The sequence below is a fragment of the Bactrocera tryoni genome, chromosome 2 (genome assembly GCF_016617805.1).
Source record: "Bactrocera tryoni isolate S06 chromosome 2, CSIRO_BtryS06_freeze2, whole genome shotgun sequence".
Classification (NCBI taxonomy): Eukaryota; Metazoa; Arthropoda; class Insecta; order Diptera; family Tephritidae; genus Bactrocera; species Bactrocera tryoni.
Genome location: NC_052500.1, coordinates 54625787 through 54643901, shown reverse-complemented (window position 1 = coordinate 54643901; position 18115 = coordinate 54625787). Strand labels below are relative to the sequence as shown.

The following is an 18115-nucleotide window of genomic DNA, read 5'->3' as shown; positions in this document are numbered from 1 at the left end:
TTCTGCGAAAGATTTATGGTCCTTTGCGCGTTGGCCACGGCGAATATCGCATTCGATGGAACGATGAGCTGTGACAGCGGCTACGCTGGCTAGGAATGGACGGAAACACTCCAGCTCTGAAAGTATTCGACGCTGTACCCGCCGGGGGAAGCAGAGGAAGAGGAAAACCTCCACTCCGTTGGAAGGACCAAGTGGAGAAGGACCTGGCTACGCTTGGAATATCCAATTGGCGCCACGTAGCGAAAAGAAGAAACGACTGGCGCTGTTGTTAACTCGGCTATAATCGCGTAAGCGGTGTCTACGCTAATTAAGAAGTGAAGAAAATATAGCAATCGTAGCCGAGAATGTTCACGAAGACCATGGAGAGTCAACGCGGGGCCGTTCGCAGCAGTTCAGACTGACCTGTGGAACAACTTGGCAAATATTACGTCGAGATCTTAAATTGAAAGCGTACAAAACACAGCACAGCACTTCGGTGAGCAGACGGTTCACGTTTTGGATCTGACGATTGGCCACCAAGATCGTGTGATATCACACCATTAGACTTTTCCTTGTAATTTTTGAAAGAGGTAATCTTAAAAATATAAATGCCAAGTGATGTTCTTTCGAATGATAATAAAACTTTCCCATTAAATTTGAAGTCTCTGTATTTTTTCTAAAAGTAGGGAACCCCCAAGGGGTCACCCGATTTTATATATCTGAAATCGTGGATGTAATTTAAAGCTAAAACTTTTAGGACAATTGAAATTATTGTTTTTATCTTCTATAATAAAGGATAAAATATACTTGTCTTTCCTTCTTTCGTAGCAGCCCATATGACGCTTGTAAGCGCCAACAAGTGTAACCACAATATCCACAATCCACAAAACCGAATACGCACTAATAAATATTGGGCGCTGGAAATTTCACCAAACCAAATTGTAGTAAAGCCCAGGTTTTATCCGGCTTAGATTGGTGGTTCAGCAAACCAATCAAGCCGTTGGCTTGAGAAGAGCAATATACCACTCTGTTAGTTTTTATCCAAATGAGTGTAGCGAACATCAACCAAAATGAGAGTGTATGAGATGCAACTGCAGCTGGTTTTAGGCAAAATTAAAAACTTTCGGAGAAGTATAGTTGCCCACAACAACAACAGCAAAGTGTATTACAGAAAACAATAATATGCAAGTGTGTGTATATAGGGTGTAAGTGAAATTTCGAAACTGTCAGCTTTGCTATTTTCTTTTCTACTCAGCGACTGATTGAAGTGTTGCATGAAAGTTTCCCTGCGTGTATTTGACTTCATTAAGACTTCGTTTTGACGCAATTCGTCTACATCCGGGCTTAATTTTTCTGTTTTTCCAATCTACACCGGATAAATTTTCGGTGTGACATTTACCGTTATCAGCCCATAGCGTTCCCTCTGTGAGTTTTTAAGCATATAATGCATGTTGCGTATACGCAGTGGCTTGCAGACATTTCAGCCTATCTATATCACAATATCTGTGTGTATAAAATGCTGGGAATGTATTTTGAAATGTAAGCGTGAGTATGTAAAATGCCCAGCAATATCAGTCAAACCTGTTTCTCATTACCTTTTGTAGTAAATGTGTGCAGAGTTGTTTATTTGATTGCCCATGATGTAGTTATACTGCGTCACCTCAATTCGGTGAATTTAAGTGTTTTAGTAGTATTAACTTCACAGCGTCGCCCTATGTCTCAGTGAACTTTAAAGTTTTAATTACATTTGTTAAGTCTACTACCAAACGTTCATATCTAAAAATCCATTTAAATAAAAAAAGTTTTTAGAGGATGTGAACCAATTTTATTTACTTCATGTTGAATGGAATTTTTTGAGATAGCTCCCTGATTGTCTGAAGTATTGTTTAAGAAGTGATTTTGAGTGACCCAATAATCATCTTTCCTAAAGATTGGCAGCGGTATAGATCTGCACACGTAAATAAACCTTAAGCATAGCGATGAGAAACAAATCGAAAATCTTTTTCATTAAACAAATAAATAACAGAGCTTTATTGGTTTTGAAGATATATACGTTTCCCGTTAGAGAGCGGGCGAGTAATGGCACTTTATACGCTTTAAATTAATGGTGTTTAGTGGGTATGGAAAATAGGATCGAGATAATATCTAACTACGTGTGGTGCCAAAAAAAATGTCCACCAAATTCCATTAAGATATCTGAATTTTTACCTAGGGATGGATTTCAACTCGTCTCGTCATCCTGATCAATTGTTTATTTAGTACTCTATATTCATCTCGATTAGTTTTAAGCCCGCGAAATTTAAGATTTGAAACTTCTCGTTATTTTCAAAGCACGTCTCGTTTATTTTTTGAGCCGTCAAGATACCAACGCAATAAAGAATTGCTGCTTTCAGCTGATGAATATCATATTGCTATGAATTGATTCCTAGCTCTGAAATATTCCAAGTTCAGATTTTATAAATTGTGTAGTTCTACTAGTATCATCGGACATAACACGGAATTACAGTATACAAATACACTTGAATGAATGCACGCCACGGCTTCAGATAAAAGGTACCGAATCTTCCCAATTCCCCTCTCTAACATTAAAATGCAAAATGAAACCCTTATTAAAATTTTAGGTACGCAATATCAAAGTTGCTAAATTCTCTTAAATTATGCACACGCAAAAATGGTGAAAGCTTTAAACACAGGTCAACATAAACAAAAGTAACCAAAATGGAGTAATAAGCCAGCAGTTAAATATTCATGAGTATATAAGTTTAGGATTGAAAACACGTTGTTTAAACCTAATCTTTATTAAGAGCAATGAATTATAAAATTAACTTATGTTGCGATCCTCACGTGCGAAGCGATTGGCAGCTGCTATCCAAAAAAAAGGGCGAATATAGAGGCAAACGTAAGGACGAATGAATGACAATGCGCGAATACAAAAATAGCGTAATGTCAAAAACAAGTGTAATAGAGTGATTACTGTTGTAAAGCGATCATAATAATAAAATTATAAGTTATTGTAATTAGAATGTAAAAGATCGAAATTATGAAAATATAATTTAAGAATCTCGTTATGTTGGTACGCCACATAAGTATATTAGGGTAATACTTCTTTTGTAGATGTACAATTAATGCTTTCTCCCGGTTGGACAACGAAGCTATGCAAATGGATCTGATAGTGAACGAGGAAACGATGAAAAATCTCCTGTCATCAAACAAACAATCGTCGCAATCCCGACTAGCGAACCCACGTCACTGTTGATAGTCATATCATCTTAGTCGTCGATAATTTTGTCTTTCATTAACATCAACAACAATGTTAGTCTCGAAATCCATGGCAGAAAAACTCTTACCAGCAGGAGCTACTTCGGACTGAGTAAGAAATTGAGAAGAAAAGTTCTCTCTCGACGAACAAAGACCAAACTCTATAAGTCACCCGTCACCCCCGTTCTGCAAAGGATTTATGGTTCTTCGCGCATTGGCAATGGCAAAAACCGCAGTCGCTGAGCTGTACGAGATATTCGACAACATTGACTGAGTTCAGCGAACATAAGACACAGCGGCTACGCTGGCTAGATCATGTCGTCCGAATGGATGAAAACACCCCTGCTCTGAGAGTATTCGACGCAGTACCCGCCGGGGGAAGCAGAGGAAGAGGAAGACCTCCATTTCGTTGGAAAGACCAAGTGGAGAAGGACCAGGCTGGAAGAACGACTGGCGCGCTGTTCTACACTCGGCTTTAACCACGTAGGCTATGTCTATGCCAATAAAGAAGAAGAAGACAACTAATGCTACTCTAATTGGTTATTCATAGTACATACATTCAGACTTTTCGCGAACTGGATTTTAAGGTTTTTTTATTTCAGATGACTTAGACAATTGGCGTTCCGCAAATGTGCTATGCCAAAAGGCACCACCCTAATCCATGCTAAAGGTGCAGCCATATTGAATATTTCTTCACGCGTTAGTGAGAATTATAAAAAAGAAGCTTACTGAAAATGCGCGCTAAAGGCTGAAGCGGTTTGGGGTTGGACAGTCGCTTGCCTAGTTGTTGGTTTTTCGAGGTGCGTAATATGTGGTTGTATGTATATAAGAACGAAACTGTAGCAAATAAAGCAAAATATATGGCAGCGAGAGAAGGAAAGCGAGGCAACCGTTGAAATGCGAGGTATACAAAAAATAATAAGAACAGCAAAATCGAGCCCTCGAGCCATTAAAAATGGGTTAAAATGTAGCATTCTGAAGCGCCTGAGTATATGCTATGTTTCTTGTGCTCTTTCGTTTTTCTGTAGTATAAGTTAGCTATTTTATATGTTTATGTATAGATTAGTTCCTGTTCGGGGTTTGGGGGCCTTGACACAATTTGACAAAAGTTGCTACAATAACCATATTGTTGCACATAATTCTGAGTTTCTTATGAGTATATGTTAATGCTGCTTCTCTTTCGTGGTTTCGATATTTATATATACAGTTGACGATATTTTACTAACACTAACTAAATTAATACACTAACTGAACTCTAACAGTGTATAGTCCAGATTTCCTAACGTATGGGCTGATTAACATTCCAACAACAATTAAGGGTGAACTATGTAAGTCAAAATACCAAGGAAAAGATAATAAATTAGATGAGCGGAGCCAATTCTATATGCAGGAGTTAGTCCGATAAAAATATAGTTCCTCGAGATCTCTCTAGACCTACAAGGTGACTGAATTGGCGTATCGAAAGGACGCATGTCCATTAGGGTGTGCCATTTTGAGGCAACCTTTTTTTTTCAACTGAAAAACAGGCTCAAAACTTTCGAAATGTGTAGAAAAAAAGTCACTCAAAAGAAGAGCTCTTAATATTAATATAAAGAGGTGCCTCTTTCAAATTTTCTGTTTTCCATATAAATTGCATGGAAAAAAAATCATTTTTTTTGTGGTGGTTATTGTACGAAGGTTATTATATGTGCACGCGATGGCTGCCAGTAGGAATGGTAAACTCGATTCCGATTCTACCCGAAAATCGAGTTTTCTCGTAAAATAATCGATTTTTCGGAATCGATATTCAGTAGTCGAAGTCGATTAAGAATCGATTCTTGACATTCGAAAAATCGATTATTTTACGAGAAAACTCGATTCTCGAGTAGAATCCGAATCGAGTTTACCATCCCAACTGACAGCCATCGCGTGCACATATAATAACCTCCGCAGAATAACCATCACAAAAAAACGATTCTTTTTCCATGTAATTTATATGGAAAACAGAAAATTTGAAAGAGGCACCTCTTTATATTAATACTAAGAGCTCTTCTTTTGAGTGACTTTTTTTTTTACACATTTCGAAGTTTTGAGCATGTTTTTCAGTTGAAAAAAAAAAGGTTGCCTCAAAATGGCACACCCTAATGTCCATATTAAGCCTATATTCATTGGTAAACTTTGTTTGAGTAGAGCCACAAAAACATCTGATAATCATCCGCATATCTAGAATTTTTTCAAAAAAAAAATTAGGTAGTGTACCGTCTCAACTGACGCCAAGACTGTTTGCAGAAGTCATTAAAAGAAGTGCTTTAATTTTTTTACGTTCAACATTTTTAGGCACTTATAATTGTGTACAACAAATCTTAAGGATATATATAAACACCAACATATACAGTTAGATCAGTCCATATCCAATTAAAAATTACTCCGCTAGGCCATATTTGCATATTCCTTAAATTAGAAGGAGGCCTCTCAACCAACTTCAAAGACATGCTTACATACGTCCGCACATACATCTCTATTTCTTTTAAATATTCGTAGTTTTCAAATTATCTCACACAGCATCATTTCATGTTAGCTCCTTGGCAAAATTCATTCAATAAAAATGCGGCAAGGAAGTGTAAATTTGTCAATAAATACCAGAAACCCTTTCACGATAGCCGTAAAACTTTATGTTCACTTCATTTCCACATTTCTCAGCGTTTGCCATGCAAAGCTTTACACAGAAGCATAATTTACACATACATGCATACATATATGTAAATAAATGAGCTTGTTGTCTTGGGTCTGTGAAAGCATTTTTATAGCGCACACATACATTTTAGTTCGATATATTCTTTTTAATTTAACAAAAGCTATGACCCGAAATCTTTGTGCTAACCTAATGGCCGAACAGCTGCAGCCAAGCGCGTTAACAAACTGTTGTTTGTCGCTAGTAAAAGAAATTATATTTATTTAGGCAGTACACTTATTTTCGTGTTGCCTGTTTTATTTATAATTTCTTACTGATTACGTTTTACAATCTAAGTGCTATTTATACTTATGCGAATGTTTGCTTACTGGCTAGAACAAAGATAGTTTTATTATGCTTTTCGGTTTTTCTTTATGGAATTTTGTCTGATGTGTTTATAATGCGGGAATTTTATTGTTTGTTGAGGTTAAGTGTGAAATTTATTTAGGCTATCCTAACTTAATTAGCGCCAGATGCGTCATTTTTAAACACTGTCGAAGTTCTTTAATTATTGCTATCTTCTTCCATCGTTATATTTAAACCTTTTGGTACCCTACACATCACTTATCTTCATTATGCATTTGGTAGATAGACTTTCAATTTTTGAAAACTGATAGATTCCAAGAATCCTGTGTTATGTTTGGTTTTTGATAGAGCTGGGTACTCTCAATGTAGAACCGTTTCTGCGGTAAATATTCCCATTTTTAACGCATGTTCTCCAATTGGCCAAAGCCCCGTTATAGTAACTGTAAATTTGTATATACTAACATTTCCTGAACATCTTTAATAATTTCATAATCTTATCATATTTTCATCATAACTGGTTCACAATCTAACATTTAGTTTTTCAAAACCATTTCTTTAAATTATGTATTGATCTACTACCTACTGATCTTTCTATAAATAGTAATAATACCTGCCCTTGAGCTTAAAAACTTTCCATATTTATTTTCTACGTTGGAGTTGGTCTTTGCCGACGACAAGGCTAGTAATTCCACTTGGGTATCTCTGAATATGGGGTTTTCTGTTCCCCCCCGTAGTTATTCGGTACACCTTCATAAGCTTGTTCTATGCTAGCTGAGCTTAGTAGACGGATAGAGAAATAACAATCAAGGCCCACAACATATGTATGTATAGCCCGAAGTCCAATATACACCCGTCGAATAGATGGAGACAGTAACACTACTAAACCTCTTCTCCATTCAGCTTTTAAGTTTGGACTTTAATTTAGGAAATTTTTTTTTTGCGACAACAAAATTCAATCATTTTAATTTTTTAATATATTTTTATTTGTATTTTGAAATGTACAAAAAAAAAATTTTTTTTCGTTTTTTACATTTTCAATATATGTTTTTTTAAATCTAAATAGTCCCCAACAAAAAAAAGTAGTTCACTGGTCATGGTGATAGCGGCTGTTCATGTTGTCTGAAATAAAAAAATCTATAGGATTATTATTTAGTAGTTCTGCGGCTATCGTCCCTACCAAATATAATCAATTTCATTAAAAAAATCTTGTTTTTTATACTCTCGCAACAAAGTTGCTAAGGAGAGTATTCTAGTTTTGTTCACATAACGGTTGTTTGTAAGTCCTAAAACTAAAAGAGTCAGATATAGGGTTATATATACCAAAGAGATCAGGGTGACGAGTAGAGTTGAAATCCGGATGTCTGTCTGTCCGTCCGTCTGTCCGTCCGTCCGTCCGTGCAAGCTGTAACTTATGTAAAAATTGAGATATCATGATGAAACTTGGTACACGTATTTCTTGGCTCCATAAGAAGGCTAAGTTCGAAGATGGGCAAAATCGGCCAACTGCCACGCCCACAAAATGGCGAAAACCGAAAACCTATAAAGTGTCATAACTAAGCCATAAATAAAGATATTACAGTGAAATTTGGCCCAAAGGATCGCATTAGGGAGGGGCATATTTGGAAGTAATTTTCTTGGAAAAGTGGGCGTGGCCCCGTCCCCTGCTAAGTTTTTTGTACATATCTCGGAAACTGCTATAGTTATTTATGTCAACCAAACTCTATAGAGTCGTTTCCTTCAGGTATTTCCATATACAGTTCAAAAATGGAAGAAATCGGATAATAACCACGCCCACCTCCCATACAAAGGTTATGTCGAAAATCACTAAAAGTGCGTTAACCGACTAACAAAAAACGTCAGAAACACTAAATTTTACGGAAGTACTTGCAGAAGGAAGCTGCACCCAGGCTTTTATTTTTAATTAAAAATGGGTGTGGCGTCGCCTACTTATGGACCAAAAACCATATCTCAGGAACTACTGGACCGATTTCAATGAAATTCTTAACACCCTGATGATATGTACGAAATATGGGTCAAATCGGTTCACAACCACGCCTTCTTCCAATATAACGCTATTTTGAAATCCATCTGATGCCTTCTCTGTATAATACATATGTATATACATTAGGAACCAATGAGGATAGCGGAATAAAAGTTTACACAAATACGGTATTTGAAAAATATGTAAATGACGGATAACGGAATCTCGATTATCACTTTATCATGCGAGAGTATAAAATGTTCGGTGACACCCGAACTTAGCGCTTCCTTACTTGTTGTTATTTGTATTTCTGCACTCATCTTCACTTATTGTGCCATCGTATTTTATTGCCGAGTGCACAAAACACACATTTTCTTTTGTAATGTGTTCTACATGTGGACGTGTGTCCTTAGGGAAGGATATAATTAAATGGATATCTGCCATACAAGTCTTTGGTAATAATTGTATATTTGTCAAAAAATAATTAGCCAGGGACTTTGGCATTAGAGACTTAATTAATTGTGCATATAAAAAACAAAAAAAAGAAAGGTTATTGGAAATAAAAGGGAACTAAATAAACCTCGGAAACGAGGGAAAAAAGTTCATGAATTTATATTACGTTTCCGTCAAAACCAAGATAATGAAATTTAATAGAAGCACTTGTAGGTTATTCCATTCGGCTTTAAATAACGCTTTGTAGTTTAAATAAATCTTTAATTCATTTTTTGTTGTTCTAAATTTTTTAGTTAAAAGTAAAAAACAATGATGTAGATATCCTTGATTTTTTTCAAGGTTTTTTGTGATAAATTTTATTTGTTTAATTGATAAAAACGAAAAAACGAAAGACACTTGCGCATGTAATGACAGCTCTAATTGTGTAGAATCTAAGGTTAACAGTTGGACACAGTACCATCAAAAATTATCGTCAGATAATCTAATTTCTACTGACTTTGAACCAACCAATACCAAGACAAATATTGTTTACCAAAACGGAATGTTCTAGAACTTGTAAAATGTGTGGGTAATTTTGCTATTAGTATGACTTAAAATCGACGAGTAAATACTGATGGTTACACGATTCATTAAAGTCAAAGACCTGAATTAAGGTTGTAAGCCACAATATTTTACTAGACTGAGAGAAAACTCTGCTTATGAGTATATTGCTTTCAGCCATTTATTATAAGAATTGTATTATTCAGAACCCTGGACAGGATATATTAAGTTTGCACCAAAGTTTGATCAGATTGTCGAGCTGAGCCGAATAACCTATGACTATGACTGTCAGTCTGTCTGTAACTAATTCCTCAGTTTCTGAGATATCGATTAAAATTTTGCAGATGCTCTTTTCCCTTATAAGCTACTCGATTTTCGGAACCGCCAATACTGAACTACTATCGGATATATGTAGTTTCATACAAACTGAACCGTCAAAATCAAGTTTTTGTAAGGAAAACGTTTTTATTTGGGAAGATATCTCACAAAAACATAATTGTTGCCCAAAGAAGCAATATACTATATCATTAGCAACTAAACAATCAGATCGATTGAAATAATGACACAACTCTTTATATCCTTTTGTTTTTTTTTGCAATTCAAATTTGTTAGAAGTCGGTATCGTCAATTATAAGTTAATATTATTTTTAACGTTCATCATTCACTATGCTTTGTATCACTCACACGTTAAATCAAGAGAATTGAAATTTTTTAATTTTTTATTGCTTCACTTTTAAGCGACAGATGTTATTGATAAATAGTTGGTGTCTGCCCTGTGGTCTCAACGCCGCGAACTGACCTGCCAAGAACTTTATGTAATTAAATATGGAAGTAAAGCATTATTTCAGCACTCCCCACCCAACCACTTGCATTCGCATCTGTATACATTTAATGAGTTGAATGTCACAACGACTCGGATTTGGATTTAACTCCGAATTCCTCATATTATTTCCTTTGTTACAATGCATAAGTCCATGGTCATTCGATGGTATGTCTGGTTTACAACAACTCCCATCCGCTGTCATGTCGGCGGAGCTTGCCCTGAAGCCAAATTTCTGTGTCTCGTTGGCTTTGTGTTTGGATCAACTTTTTATACTCTCGCAACAAAGTTGCTAAGGAGAGTACTATAGTTTTGTTCACATAACGGTTGTTTGTAAGTCCTAAAACTAAAACAGTCAGATATAGGGTTATATATACCAAAGTGATCAGGGCGAAGAGTAGAGTCGAAATCCGGATGTCTGTCTGTCCGTCCGTCCGTCTGTCCGTCCGTCTGTCCGTCCGTCCGTGCAAGCTGTAACTTGAGTAAAAATTGAGATATCATAATGAAACTTGGTACACCTATTCTCTGGCTCCATAAGAAGGTTAAGTTCGAAGATGGGCAAAATCGGCCTACTGCCACGCCCACAAAAAGGCGGAAACCGAAAACCTATAAGGTGTCATAACTAAGCCATAAATAAAGATATTAAAGTGAAATTTGGCCCAAAGGATCGCATTAGGGAGGGGCATATTTGGAAGTAATTTTTTTGGAAAAGTGGGAGTGGCCCCGCCCCTACTAAGTCTTTTGTACATATCTCGGAAACTACTATAGCTATGTCAACCAAACTCTACAGAGTCGTTTTCTTCAGGCATTTCCATATACAGTTCAAAAATGGAAGAAATCGGATAATAACCACGCCCACCTCCGATACAAAGGTTATGTTGAAAATCACTAAAAGTGCGTAAACCGACTAACAAAAAACGTCAGAAACACTAAATTTTACGGAAACAAGTAAGGAAGGGCTAAGTTCGGGGGTCACCGAACATTTTATACTCTCGCACGATAAAGTGATAATCTAGATTTCATTATCAGTCATTTACATATTTTTCAAATACCGTATTTGTGTAAAGTTTTATTCCGCTATCATCATTCGTTCCTAATGTATATACTCGTATTATATAGAGAAGGCATCAGATGGAATTCAAAAAAGCGTTATATTGGAAGAAGGCGTGGTTGTGAACCGATTTCACCCATATTTTGCACATATCATCATGGTGTTAAGAAACTATAACATACCGAATTCAATGAGTAGTTCCCGAGATATGGTTTTTGGTCCATAAGTGAGCGACGCCACGCCCATTTTCAATTTTTAAAAAAAGCCTGGGTGCAGCTTCCTTCTGCCATTTCTTCCGTAAAATTTAGTGCTTCTAACGTTTTTTGTTAGCCGGTTAACGCACTTTTAGTGATTTTCAACATAACCTTTGTATGGGAGGTGGGCGTGGTTATTATCCGATTTCTTCCATTTTTGAACTGTATATGGAAATGCTTGAAGGAAACGACTCTATAGAGTTTGGTTGACATAGCTTTAGTAGTTTCCGAGATATGTACAAAAAACTTAGTAGGGGGCGGGGCCACTCCCACTTTTCCAAACAAATTACGTCAAAATATGCCCCACCCTAATGTGATCCTTTGTGCCAAATTTCACTTCAATATCTTTATTTATGGCTTAGTTATGACACTTTATAAGTTTTCGGTTTCCGCCATTTTGTGGGCGTGGCAGTTGGCCGATTTTGCCCATCTTCAAACTTAACCTTCTTACGGAGCCAAGAAATACCTGTACCAAGTTTCATCATGATATCTCAATTTTTTACTCAAGTTACAGCTTGCACGGACAGACGGACAGACAGACATCCGGATTTCAACTCTACTCGTCACCCTGATCACTTTGGTATATATAACCCTATATCTGACTCTTTTAGTTTTAGGACTTACAAACAACCGTTATGTGAACAAAACTATAATACTCTCCTAGCAACTTTGTTGCGAGAGTATAAAAATTGCGGAAGGAAGCTGCACCCAGGTTTTTTTTTTTAAATTTAAAATGGGCGTGGCGTCGCCCACTTATGGACTAAAAACCATATCTCAGGAACTACTCTACCGATTTCAAAGAAATTCGGTATATAATATTTTCTTAACACCCTCATGACATGTACGAAATATGGGTGAAATCGGTTCACAACCACGCTTTCTTCCAATAGAACGCTATTTTGAATTCCATCTGATGCCTTCTCTGTATAATATATACATTAAGAACCAATGATGATAGCGGAATAAAACTTTACACAAATACGGTATTTGAAAAATATGTAAATGACGTACAATGAAATCTCGATTATCACTTTATCATGCGAGAGTATAAAATGTTCGGTGACACCCGAACTTAGCGCTTCCTTACTTGTCACTTCAATTTTTATGTTGGAGGCAGTTGTTTTGCTTTTTCTACGGTACAACAAGTACCATGCATTGGTCGGGATGCGGCTCATGTACCCGGTTTAGTGGTAGTGCTTGTGCAAGAGTCTAAGTTGTTAAGTTTCCTGACCATTTTTTTGCATTAAAGGGTGTACAGACTTTAAGCTAACAACAATTAAATATTTATGAGCGAAGATTACATTTAATTGCATTCTGTCAACTGTCTCTATGGGTACATACTTACTTATTTCAATATTAGTTTTTTATACCCTGAACAGGGTATACTAAGTTTGCCACGAAGTTTGTAACACCCAGAAGGAAGTGTCGGGGACCCTATAAAGTATATATTTAAATTATCAGTATGTTGAGCTGAGTCGATTTAGCCATGTCCGTCTGTCGGTCTGTCCGTCTATCCGTCTGTCCCTTAGTTTTTAAGATATCGTTTTGAAATTTTGCAAACGTCATTTTCTCTACAAAAAGCTGTTCATTTGTCGGAATTGCTGATATCGGATCACTATAACATCAAGCTGCCATACAAACCGAACGATTGGAATCAAGGGCTTGTATGGAAAACTTTCGCATTTGACGCGATATCTTCACGAAATTTGAAATGGATTATTGCTTAAGGGGGTATTCTTGTCTAGAAATTTAAAAACCCTACTTCGTCAGCTCATAAAAAATATTAATTGTCTTTTCTTTAGGACACTTTAAAAATTACCTGAAATTCATGTTTCTAGACCAAAATACCCCCTTAAAGTAATTATATAATCTCTACCGAAATTGTTCACATCGGATTACTATAGCATATAGCTTCCGAACAAACTGAACGATCGAAGTAAAATGCTTGCATTGGAGACTTTTTCAGTTAACAAGACATATTCTGAAAGTTCGTCGTGGTTCATTCTCTATGGCAATGCTACAATGGTTGGAGAAACTTTGCAGGTCGGATAACAAAACTGCCATACATACAAGCCTAAAAGATCCATTTTCTTTATTAAATAACCTTTATGTTTTAGCAAATAACCTGGCTAAAAAGAACTAGTAAAATGTTTTCCTTTGGATGAAACCCACTGGCCGCTTAAGTCTTTAGATTTACTTAGACACAGAGTTACTAAAAGAAATGCGCCTGTCAAGGGTATATTAGCTTCGGTGAAGCCGAAGTTAACGTTTTTTCTTGTTTTTTTTTTTTTTTTTATAAATTCAATTGAAGAATACCTACTTTTATGCAGTATTATTAAAGACGTTTTGATACATATAACACTAGTTGCGTTTGTTGTATGTTTCCTTTCTTCATTTATGCGATCATAGAGATCGCACTTACAGCACTAAGTATATCTAATCATTTGTGAAGCCGTAAAAATAGATATCCGATGCTATAAGCCAGCAACGCGCCTTGTGACCAAAAAATTAGCTCAGGCGTTTAATTTTTGTTCAAATTAGCTCTTTGGGATAACTGAAAGTGTGAGTTTATACCTGTAAGTGGTTATGCACAGTACAATCGCGATACAATCGACAAGAAAGTGTTGAGATGTTTTTACCTGCTGCGTAGAGCTTGTGCAGATTGCGTAAGGTAAAACCTTATAGAATGGATGACGCTAGCCAATGGTGAGCTAGAACTCCAAACCTAGAGAGATCGATCTTGGATCACTGCGTCTTAACCGGCTAAGACTAGTATCGCCGCTTTAGTATCGGAAGTTTATTTCCTTAATTTTTTTCAGCAGATTGTTCACGTCCAAGATCCATAGAAGAGAAGCCCTTTGCGAATAGTTTATTTCTAAAACCGGGCAATAGAGAAGAAAGTAAGAAGAAGTTTCCACTTCGCCTTCCTGGAATTGAAGCTCTTGTAAGGAGCTTCCGACAAATTTTTTTGCCGTCCCGCTTGTAAACCTAGTCTGAGCCTGAAGTAGGTCGCAGTCGCGTTTGTTCTGGTTGTCAATCAGCGATTTGCCAGAGTTCATTCCAGTTCCATAGGTCCAATTGGATGAAACTGAGGTAAAGCTGCATTGCCGAGAAAGCTCTTTGAATACAAGTCTAATATGGAAGAAACTTGCTGCTACTAGTAACAAGATCATGCACTCCTTGACTACTTTAAAGCGCACAGTCAGTGAGCTCAAAGTTGGCTTTTGCAGTGAATGCACAACTCTCTGAAGAAAGCTGCACCTCGGAGCAACACATCGTGTACTAACTGAAGGCAGCCGTCTCCGCGTGTAAGACGCCATTTCACCATAGTTTGGTAGTCTTTAACTGTAGTTAATGGGAATCTCCCTACAGAGATTTAATATCCTACCCTCCCCCTTAACTTCGATCCATCCTTGAAGAAGCTTTTCCTCAATGCCTTTGTTCTGCACAGAAATCTCTCGTAGATGTCTGAGCAAAGAAGGAATCGACAGGAGACGGTTCCGTGTTGCAGTGATCTAGACTATATGGGATTCAATCGAAACAGAAGCCGCCATAATAGTAAAAAAATGTGTCGTCAACTTACCCAAGACTGGAATATCTGTTCTTATTTGTGACGTTCTCCAACTTTGGATGAAACATGTAAAGAAAACTGTTATAACGAAAATAGAGAACAAGAAAAGGTATGAGAGTTAAAAAATAAAGAAAGTTTTGCTTAATTGTGTCATGCCTAACTGTACCCGCTATCTAAGTTTGAGACAGAATAAATCTTAACTTTGATATCGAAGTGATGGGATTATTGTCCTTGTCCAGCCATTCGACATTCGGCGGTGGTTTGGCATGTGCTATGCAATCGGCAATGCTGCCAGCACTGTTAGTGAATTCGGTGCGCTATGGCGGCTCATGCGAGAAATTAGGTCCTTGAGTGTCAAAATAGTCGGAGGCATCTGAAAGAATAAAAACAAAAAATAAATAAAAGGAAGAAGGAATAAATACGAGTGAAGCACTAGGTTACGTATTAATTTGTCACATTGTTTGTATGTGCATTTACAATTATCACATGGCAAATTACAGATAAAATTCGTAGCATTCAAAGATTTTATTTGTGTGTTAAAGAAACTAATGTTAAATGCAATGATTTCTGATGCTAACAGTAGATAAACGAAGAAGCACTTCAAGCCGGACAGCTGCTAAAATCCTCACCAGTAATAATGCACCTAAATGCTTAGAAACCAGGCTGCAATCATGCCCAAGCCACCTAGATATTATCTTTCCTTTTTTTCTTTCACAAATATTTTTTCTATTTACACATTTTTTTACCCTTTTGTTTCTTTCAACTGTTTGCTTAAAACCCTTTTTATGCTTTGCTTTACTGTCGCTTGGGTTTCAAGTATTAGCAGCAGCGCCGCTCACAATGTCTCAGGCAGTTTGTGTTGGCTCTTTGGAAAATCTACCTTACCAGCAGAACACTTTCGCCGAGTTCTTTATAATCTTAACAGCAATGAAGGCGCTGCCGTTGCAAAGGCGCTGCCCGAGCAAACAGTTGTCGGAATTGGCAAGGGTTTGTCTATGCTCCACAACGTCGTTACTTGTTTGTTGGATTGGAAAAATGTCCGGATAAGTGTTTGTTAGCGGCAATGGTGTGAGATGACAGGGGTTGGTAGCAACAAATTGATAAAGGTTGTCTTTTTTAGAGATGAGATTGATTCTGGCCATAAAGTCCACAGTTGCTGTGACTTTTTGAGGGTATTCCGGAGTTTCCACAACGACTTGTGGATTATCATCTCTCTAAGTGCGTCGATTTTGTTCCTTAACGTACAACGTAAAGTAAACAAGATTTTCCTCTGCAATCGAAATCATTGGCCATTTGATTGTGGTCTTTCGGCTTAAATTCTGGAAGGCTTAAAAAGCCGCAAACCAAGATCCTTTCGTAAAATCTTTCATAGAATGGATGGATACGGCTCTAGTTGTTGCGAGCGAGTGAACTCATTAGGATTTTCTTTGTTGCACAGTACCGTCCACAAGCTGCTAGCTGATAGAATCCACAAGAGTAAACGTGGCCCGAAACCGATACATAACTGCTCAAAGTCTGTTCAATTTTTAAATTGTAGACCAAACTGAGTACAAATCTAGTAAGAGCTGTCAAAAAGATCACCTACAAAAAAGCATAAAATAATTGAAAACCACACGTCTGAAAAAACACCCGTTATAAAGATTCATCGCCACATTTGTTGGAGACATATGCTATGTAATAAACCGCAATGGGTTCAACTGCATCTTTTACAATTTTTTCTGTAATTCCCGTGCAAATTGCAGGTTTAGTCACAGACACATTCAAGTAATTACACCCTTATATTTGTAACTCCTACTCCGTTTAAACTAATGGCCTAAAAGACGCACGAGCAAACAGGAAATTGCAGGGAACAAACTTAATAAAGCCTCGACGTTCTGCACTCATGCAGGATGTTTCACAGAAACCACATAAAGTAACGGAAATATGTATGTGTTGTACAAAAATACTGAATAAGGTGGTGCAAAGATCGAGCGAATTCCCACATGAGATACTGTTACTGGGGTCGGCTACGAAACAATGTATGTTCATCTCTTTCAATGCAAATCGCGATTGGTGTCTTCGGAGTAAATTATTTTCTTCTAAATTTAAGCACACAAAATGTTAATCCAAATGTTTATCTTAAAACGAAATGGACTGAAATTCCTACAAGAAATTTATTGGTTCTAATCGGCTGATTGCGTAAACAATAATATAAGACTGACCATCATTGTTCGTAGTTTAACCGAATATGAGTGGCAATCATTCTAGCCCTTGGCCCGAATAAAGAACCGCAAATTTTTTTTCTTTTAGGGAGGCGTTGGGTTTGGTTGTTATTCTTCTTTTTCTCATTTTTCATGAAAGAGATTCTAGGAATTGTTCTCCGAAGTTTTCCCTCAAAATGGCCATAGAATCGCGAGCTGTGTGGCATGTAGCGCCATCTTGTTGAAACCACATGTCAACCAAGTTCAGTTCTATCACACTTTTTGTTGCAACAAAAAGTTTGTTAGCATCGAACGATAGCGATCGCCATTTACCGTAACGTTGCGTCCAACAGCATCTTTGAAAAAATACGGTCCAATGATTCCACCAGCGTACAAACCACACCAAACAGTGCATTTTTCGGGATGCATGGGCAGTTGGCCACCAAGATCATGCGATTTAACGCCTTTAGACTATTTTTTGTGGGGCTACGTCAAGTCTAAAGTCTACAGAAATAAGCCAGCAACTATTCCAGCTTTGGAAGACAACATTTCCGAAGAAATTCGGGCTATTCCGGCCGAAATGCTCGAAAAAGTTGCCCAAAATCGGACTTTCCGAATGGACCACCTAAGACGCAGCCGCGGTCAACATTTAAATGAAATTATCTTCAAAAAGTAAATGTCATGAACCAATCTAACTGCGCAATGCACCATCTCAAAATATACGTTATTCGTGATCACTTCGCCACATTTTCAACTAATATCCTACCGCAACCGCCGCATTCGCCGGATTTACCGTCGTGTAACTTCTGGCTATTCAGCTAATTCACATGACCACTCCGAGGACACGGTTTTGACTCAATTGAGGATATAAAAGCTGAATTGAAGAAGGCTCTGATGGCCATCACGACGGAGTATTTTTCTAAGTGCTATGATAACTGGAAATATTTATATGTATGTTTATATATATGCCTATATATCGTACACACTGACCGACGTACTTAAGATATGGGTG

General features: G+C 37.2%; 1 protein-coding gene across 3 annotated transcripts in view; it reads right to left on the bottom strand.

The window, feature by feature from the left end:
* LOC120769702 (Down syndrome cell adhesion molecule-like protein Dscam2) overlaps nucleotides 1–15295 on the bottom strand; it is a 49191-nt gene extending 33896 nt beyond the window's left edge. For all 3 annotated transcript variants that reach the window (XM_040096833.1, XM_040096832.1, XM_040096831.1), the window contains exons 1-2: nucleotides 15125–15295; nucleotides 14936–15001 (exon numbers count right to left, since the gene is read on the bottom strand). In XM_040096833.1, the coding sequence (XP_039952767.1) occupies nucleotides 14936–15001; nucleotides 15125–15191 (133 nt within the window). In that variant the 5' untranslated portion in view covers nucleotides 15192–15295. The remainder of the gene's footprint in view (nucleotides 1–14935; nucleotides 15002–15124) is intronic.
* Between the last annotated feature and the right edge of the window lie 2820 nt (nucleotides 15296–18115).